Raw genomic sequence first — 9,086 nt, 5'->3', positions numbered from 1 at the left:
ATATATATTTATATGCATATATATATATATATGAATATATATATATATATGAATATATATATATATTATATATATATATATATATATATCATATATACATACATATATATGTTTATACACACACACACATATATATGCACACATATATATATTCGTGTGTTTCGTTGTGTGTTGACGGCTATTGTGCAAGAAACGTTTCCACGAGTGTTCTCTCATCTTCCAAAAATAAAATCGTCCCTTACCTCAGTACTCTGTCCTCATTTGTCTTAATTGTCATTCGATAATTATGGCACATCTTTAATAGGCGTCCCAAATCTTTATAAATGAAGAATTTATGTGGTATGGTTTTTGATGCACCTCTATTTGTCAATGTCGATCAAAAATATTCTACGGCCAATCTTATCTCACATTTTTTTTCATTTATTCTTATCTCATTTTTAAAAAAAAATATTTGTATGGAATTTGAATGCAAGACTAAACACTACAAGTTCGTTCATCAACCATTACTATCAATTATCTGGATCTTCAGGTCAGTAATGCGACTCAGAAATGCAATGCATTCTAACGTAGACATGTGGCTACAAATTTAGGCTGAAGGACTGGTCTTTTAAATATTCTTCCATTATTTAACTATTACAGGGATATCTCGCATTAGGAGTTTAATTCGTTCCATGACCGACATCGCCTTACACGGTTTACAAATCGATTTTCCCCAATTGAAATTAACTAAAATATTATTAATCCGTTTCAGCCCACCACAACCACTCAAAAATAATTTTGTATGGGTTTTAAAACAGAAGAGGTGTAGTTACAAATAAAATGACAATTATAAGAAAAAGAGAATGCGAAAGAAATATGTAAACTGGTTTTATTAACTGAATTGCCTTAAAGATGGGACGATTTGTGTGCTCGTACTGCGGATTTCCGCTCGTACTTCGAGACAAAAATTCGCACGAGTCTCGGCTCGCACAGCAAATTACTCGTACAACAAGACACTCGTACTGCGAGGTTCTACTGTATCTTATTTTATTTATCTGACGAGTTGTCTCGACGGGACTTTAATTTCTGTCTGGATAACTTTATGCTAGTGAACCTCTTTGGAACATAACACCAATTTTTGATGTCGGACATTTGCTTTTGTATCCTCCCACTTGTTTGGTAGGTGTTTGTCAGTTAAAAAAATGATATTCTAATCTCAGAAGTACATTTTAATATTTAAGCTAATTAAAACTGTCTGAAAACTTACTGAGTTAAGAAAATATATATCTAGTGCCAATGGAAACCTTTCGGGGGCCTATTAGGGGTGCGCTGTCCTGATCGGGATACACTATCTTAGGCTGTACGACCAGTTAAGAAAATTTGTTGTCGTGTTATTTATAGTTTCTTGTTATTTCAGCGATGAATTTTGTTCCGAGACTTCCAGATTCATAGCCATTTATACATCGTCATTAAAAAAAAAAAGGGAAAAAATATGTTTCCACGATGCGTTTTAATTTGGACACGTTACCGATGAAATAACAACTACAATAATGAGTCGAAATAACCTCTTAACTCGATATTGTCAATAACAAATATTGATACAGTATTTGCCAATACTGTCAATGGTGATTACAAATAAAACAATCACCAATATTAAATAAAATTTTAGGAGAAAAATTATATACAAATATGATACTCAGTCAAAAAAGTCGATAACATGTGCGGTCATGGAGAAATGGTTAAGAAGCAAGGATTTGCAAAAAGTCAGTTCTGGTTTCGATCCTCTGGAAGAAGACTGGCTCATTACCAATTATTATGGTCTCAGTTTGAGAATACGTTGTGCGAATCGAACTTGGTGGATTGTAACGGTTTAATGGGCCATCGTGTATGTACGTACATACATAAAAGTATAACCACACACACACACACACACACACACACGCACAAACATTCATGCTCCAGCATGACCATAGCTACATTGCTGAAACGAGTAAAAAAATAAAAAAGAATATATGAGAGATTTAGAAATGTATTATATATATATATATATATATACATTTCAAAATGTAACCACAAGTGAATCGTTGGCGATTTTTCTTCCTCTGTCATCCTTTTGCATTGGACTTTCCTCTGTTTCTGAAGAAGAGCGTTGCTCGAAACGTAAAACCACCTTCCTTTCCTTCCCTGCACGTCTGCTAATACTTTACATGTACCACGTCCTCGCGTTGTTGCTTTTTTGTGCTTCTTCTTCCATTTTTGAGATATATATATATATATATATGAAAGAAGGTTTAAAATTTTAAAAGATGTTTATTCACTTGACCGGTTTCACGTTTTTGAGAAAAAAGGTACTGGTTGTCACAAAATGTTAGAATACATATATACATTCTTTGATAATAATAAGAACATGTTAAAAAGCAGTTTACAAGGAAAAATCTTGGGAAAATATAAAAAAATTAAAATGTTCATTAAAATATTAGGCACAAAAGATTACAATACATATATCCATTCTTTGATAATAATAAGAAAATCTTTTAACATTTTCTTATTATTATCAAATAATGTATATATGTATTGTAATATTTTGTGACAACCAGTACCTAACAAAACAAAGCTTTTACATTTTACTTTTGACAATCTTTTTCTAAAAAAGTGAAACCGGTGAAGTGAATACACATCTTTTAAAATTGCATTTAAACCTTCTTTCATATATAATTCCACTCGTGCGGCACCTACAGCCTCACTTTGTTATATATATATATATATATATATATATATATATATATATATATATATATATATATATATATGTTTCTAGTTTGATAATAGAGTTTATTATCAGTAAAATTATTATATTATTTATATCTTAAAAATATTGTTTAAATATTTCTGATTATATTTAGATATTTCATTACCTGAAGATTGACTGTAACCATAACTCGAATTATTACGAATTGGACAGCCATGAAACGATCGTAGTGTTTTACTCATTATCTTTTATTAAACTTTTAATAATTTTGATATATATTTAAAATAATATAAATTAATTAATTTATGTATTGGCTTATGTTTTTCATTGTTTGATTTGCCTAATAGTGGTTTTATCTCTAATTTAATATAATATAATATAATATATATATATATATATATATATATATATATATATATATATATATATATATATATATATTATAATATGTACACGTCATCGAAAACCGTCAAAGTATTCAATATCTATGCTTAAGTGTAAATAATTTCGCAAAATATAGTGCGAATGAAATGCAGATATCTTGTACTTCCTGTTAGCTAGCATTAAGTATCTGCCTCCCTTGTTTTGTTGGCAAAAGATCTAACAGTACCCTAACACGGTTGACGAGCATACAGATCCCTTGCTGAACGAAATGCTAAATTTTAATCTCGTATTTATTTAGCATAGAGTTGTTTATATCATCCGAGGGAAACAAATTTTGATGACTCACTTTCCTTTACTGAATGGCTAACATCATTTAAAGCGACAGAGGGTAAGTCTACAATTGATATTTGCAAAGTAAAACCCGTAAAGATTCATAATGGAACTAAGTGATTCGAGAAAGCACTAAAAGAATTCTTACAGCCTTTCAGAATTCTTCCAATATATTTATGAACGCAGACAAAACCAAGAGCTTTTATGAAATATAGAGACGTATTTCTAATGTATTGTTATTACGTAATATTACAAAAGAATTATAAAACGACCAACCTAGAAACAATAATGTGGTAAAGCACACACAAACACTGGCACCATTTTGTTTTGTAAGCTTCTGAGAAAATATGAATCGGAGACTTATGAATGTGCGCGCATTTTTCTATGCGTGTATTCCGAAACATGTGAGTATGTTTCTTTCGTGCAGTCGTATACACCAAATAAACGCACGCGCATGCACACACAGACACACACAGTCACAAACACAGACACAAACAGCAATCGACGCATTCACATAACCAACCTCAGCTCCCTGTTTGAGCAATTCATAACTGAAGAGCAAATCTCTTCCCTTCTACTTCAGCCCTCTCCAAAAATGGTCTTCTCATAAATACACGTGTATTTAAGTTACACGCCACTTTACCGTATTTCTTGGCTCTCTTTCCATTACTTAATAGTCGTTCTTTCTGATGACGGACAAATAAATCTAAAATTTCAAATCTTTCTTATCCACATGTAGGGCCAAATTAACGTACTTTATATCATCATATCCGTTGTCTGTGTTGCGTATTTGCGTATGAATGTATATACATTACAATGGCCTACTGGTAACAGTATATTTACTTTAACAACTAATTTAATTTCTTCTACTTGAATTAATTTAATTTAATTTCTTCTACTTGAATTAATTTAGTTTAATTTCTTCTACTGGAAATGAAGGATTTTTGCCGAAATATCATAGGTTCATTCAATAAGGTAAGGAACGCAGATGAGTTTTTTCTTTGTTTTCATTTATCGACACCATGTTATCTGCTTGGCCCAGTTCCTCCTTTACATTCCTCATACGGTTTTAAAGCATTTTATATAATTTAGCCATATTGTTGTGCCTGATGCAAAAATACAATGCAGCAATGATTATTCATACATACATACCACATACATCATATATGTACGTATAATATGTATATATATATATATATATATTATATATATATATATATTATATATATATATTTAAATATATATATATAAAATTATAACTTAGTATAAACTAGTAAAACTTTTTTTTGCTAGTTTCATCTTGTCTGTTTGTCTTCTCTCCATGTTGCTATATGAAAATTTAAGGTGGCTTTAGAGTCGGATCATGGCTGCTATTTTCAGCACGGTGGTATCTCGTAGATACCCTAATTTATAATTTTGATAATTATTACCTCTGAAGGTGATATTTTCCATGCTGTCCACTTCATAGCGTTTTTCAGATGGCCAGATAACCGAAGAGATGGTGTTGTGGATTTCCACTTCGGCATCTGAAACTCAGAGTTTTATCTTGACTATTGAGTAAATGTAACATATTATTTTATAGATAAATTTCCCCTATTTACATAATATTGAGGTCTCTTACTTTCTTTTGTTATATTACCGTTTTTACCAATATATATATATATATATATATATATATATATATACACACACACACATATATATACACACATGCGCATACACACGCACATATATATACATGAAGCAATGGGTAAAACATTTGTAACAATCTTTGCTTTGGATGCGCGTGCAGAAAACACCGCTGTGTAGGAAGAATTTAAAGCCATAATGTTTTAATGCTCCTTAGATAAAAAAAGAAACTGTTTGTAACTGACTCTCTTTCCAAAAATTGAATAAAGAAGGCAGAATCCAGCGGACCAACACTGTATGGTCTAACTGTGAAAACATTTCTTGGCAACTAAAAATCGGAAGCCTTCTATGAATTAGTAAAGGGCTTGCTCTTAATTAATTTGGCTCTAATATGAGCTTCAACGCTCTTTACATCGACTTAGATCGCTTATTAGAAAAGTTTGCTAATCGAAGTGGAAAACAATGCGAACATTTCGTGAGGATATAAAGTCAACACAAAGAAGGAATTAGCTCATGGAAGGCTTCATGCACGTATGATTACTCTTTGTTGCTGACAATTCAAGGATACTGTGATGACAGTTTTCCCTTTGAAAAGTCCTATAAAAGAAGATTTATTTGTTGTTGACAATTTCAGGTATTTTTTTAGCGTTGAACTTGCTATAAATTCTTATGCAACGTCTTAGTATCCTGAAATAAAGAAATTTTCCAATATGGGATTATTTTAATGGCGTGTTGTACGTTAACAGGATTAATATTATTGTTACTTGTGCTTCAGAAGTGCGTCTATTTAATAATTCTTAATAGATTAGGGCCGATAAAGCAAAAGTAATGTCATTTTTGGAATCTACATCACGATTTTAAAGAGGGGACAAACAAGGACAGACAAACGGATTAAGTCGATTACATCTACCCAAGTGCGTAACTGGTACTTAATTTATCGACCACGAAAGAATGAAAGACCTCGGCAGAATTTGAACTCAGAACGTAACGGCAGACGAAATACGGCTACGCATTTCGCCCGGCGTGCTAACGTTTCTGCCAGCTCGCCGCCTTACAAACATATATATATATATTGACCTACATAACACAGACACAATCACATAGACATATCCAACTTCACACACACACAAACATACAAACCAAGTACACGCAAACACACATATCTAAATGCACACACACTAGCATAAATGCGCAGCCATCCACACTTAGGTTCCTACTTGCATACGACCAAGCAATCCCCCCCCACACACAGGCACACACGCAATACGCGCATGCGCAACGGTCTAAATTGCATTAGTGAAAAAAGAACACTTGACTACTACGCTGTTCGTAATCAGCAGAAGAGCAGATACACACAAACGATAGGAAGACATTAACGAATTGTTAGAAATGGAAAGGAAGAAGGCAAACTTAATAAACAGACACAACACAAGGAGAGGAGAACCCGCAGATTTGTGTATACAAGAATATATATAACGACACAGAAACATTTTAAAACACTTATTGTATACAAATATATATATATATATATATATATATATATATATATATATATATATATATATATATATATATATATATATATATATGTATATATATATATAAATATATGTGTATATATATACTTATATGTATGTACATATATATATAAATATAAATATGTGTGTATATATATATATATATATTATATATATATATACACTCACACACAAGCATGCACACAAACATGTAAAAGTATATGCATACATACATACACACACACACACATATATATATACACACATATATACACCACACACACACACACACACACACACATATATATATATATATATATATATATATATATATATATATATATATATATATATGCGTATTTGTTTGTGACTGTGTTCACATGTATAGGTGCATCTACATATAGATCGTTCACACCCAGACATATGATGTATACATGCGTACACACACTGAATACAAATGCACACACACACATGCACACATCAAACGCATTAAGAATTCACTTTTCACAAGATACAGCCCCCAACTCAGTGTAACCACCAATATATATATATATATATATATATACTCTTCACACACACAAGTATTACACAAAATCAGGTGTATTTGGCAACCTGTGCCAACACCAAGAATATACCCTAACCAACCATAGCACCTGTGGAAATCAAATGCAATGAACGAAAACTTTCGCGACGTCCAATTTCTAATGAACTTTCTTTTGCCATTAACACTTTTAACGCCTCTATATTTATTCGTTGTAATGTTATAAATTCACCACCATTTTACCATAATGACTGCTTTCATTCCAATCAGAGGTACTGTGATATTAAGTGGGCTGAAAAGCTTGCAACTCTGTGAATCAGTCTCCTCCAAAGCAATCACTTAATAGGTTAAAAACTAAACATTCTTGATCACAACTACAGTTTAATTTGTCAAGCGTTTAGAAAGGGTGAAATTACGCCATATTGAACGAGGTGTATTTAACCAAATATATTTCGTGAAGAGCTTCTCTCTCTCTCTCTCCTCTCTCTCTCTCTCCTCTCTCTCTCTCTCTCTCTCTATATATATTATATATATATTATATATATATATATATATATATATATGTATGTATGTATGTATTTATGTATGTATATATATGTATATATGCGGATATACAACTTTTTAGCATCTTATCTCCTCCGTTTTTGACAAATATGATTGGATTTGTAGAACTTTATTCCATAAATTAATTGTACAATTAATCCATACATACATTCACCATACATACGTACATACATACACACACACACACTCACACACGCACATATAAAATATTCTACAATTATATACATAATTATAATCAGGGGTCAGCTAAGTGCCTAAAAAAGGGTTTTTTAAACGTACTGACTACTTGGTAAAATTAATAATAATTCTTAATTAATAAATGTTGTCATATATATATATATATATCGAAACGTAAAAGACTTATTCTATTCCTGAGTGCTATACTAATACATTTGTTTGTTTGTACTCCACCTGCCTCCGTCTTTTGTTTATTTTCGTAAACTTTCCCTTTATATATATATATATATATATATATATATATATATATATATATATATATATATATTATATATATATATACATACATATGCATATATGGGTACAGGACGTCACCAACTGTATAAACAACATGAAGTACGCAAACAACGAGAGAAAAAATAGAAACAGGACAAATAAAACACTGAGAACGACCCTTCATCAGTTGTTGGCTGTCTATCTACTCCTCATGTCTGTCTGTCTGCTTGCTGGTCTGGCTATTTCTCTCTATCTAAAGGCGCATTGAGACGAGTGGGCGCATCTGATGGGATTCTGACGATTTTGGCGCGCCTGACTGAACGCGCACAAAATGTATACAAATAGCTGTTGTTGGGGGCGGGATAGCGAGAGAGAAAAGGGTGAGAGAGAGAGAGAGAGAGCAAGAGAGAGAGAGAGAAAAAAAAGAGAGAGAGAGAGAATAGAGCTTATGAATTGAACACGATTAATATAAACATTTGCCCAAGGTGCCACGCAGTGTGACTGAACCCGGAGCCATGTGGTTGGGAAACAAGCTTCTTACCACAGTATAGTTGTTAATTGGACACGAAACTTGACCAGTGGTCACTGATTATCCTGCGATGCGTCCAGGTACCGAAGCAATTAAGGCAACACCGAAGGGCTCCACACAATGTCCAATTTTCGTAAGTATACAGCATGCCAGGGAAGGCAAGAGAGCTGAAGATCCGAACCTTTGTCCTCCTGCTCAGATACTTAGACGAATATGGATCAATGTAATTTATATTGTGTTTTTAAACACTGCACACGCATTAGAGATACTATTTCCGGAAGAATACCGCAGTTAATTTGCTGTTTCATGATGTATTCACATTAAATATGATACATGGCAATTGTGATACATGTTCATGTATTGATAAATCAAGTGGTTTATATATTCCTGAATAATCAAATTCTAGAAAGA

General features: G+C 32.1%; 1 protein-coding gene across 1 annotated transcript in view; it reads right to left on the bottom strand.

Moving 5' to 3' along the window:
• Positions 1–851: 851 nt before the first annotated feature.
• LOC115217297 (testis-specific serine/threonine-protein kinase 1-like) overlaps positions 852–9,086 on the bottom strand; it is a 42,680-nt gene continuing 34,445 nt past the window's right edge. Inside the window, exon 5 of the mRNA XM_036507263.1 lies at positions 852–1,171. Within this exon, the coding sequence (XP_036363156.1) occupies positions 1,080–1,171 (92 nt within the window). The 3' untranslated portion in view covers positions 852–1,079. The remainder of the gene's footprint in view (positions 1,172–9,086) is intronic.

The sequence above is a fragment of the Octopus sinensis genome, linkage group LG11, assembly GCF_006345805.1.
Source record: "Octopus sinensis linkage group LG11, ASM634580v1, whole genome shotgun sequence".
Lineage (NCBI taxonomy): Eukaryota > Metazoa > Mollusca > Cephalopoda > Octopoda > Octopodidae > Octopus > Octopus sinensis.
Note: the sequence above shows the minus strand (reverse complement) of the source record. Positions and strands in the feature narration are given on the sequence as shown.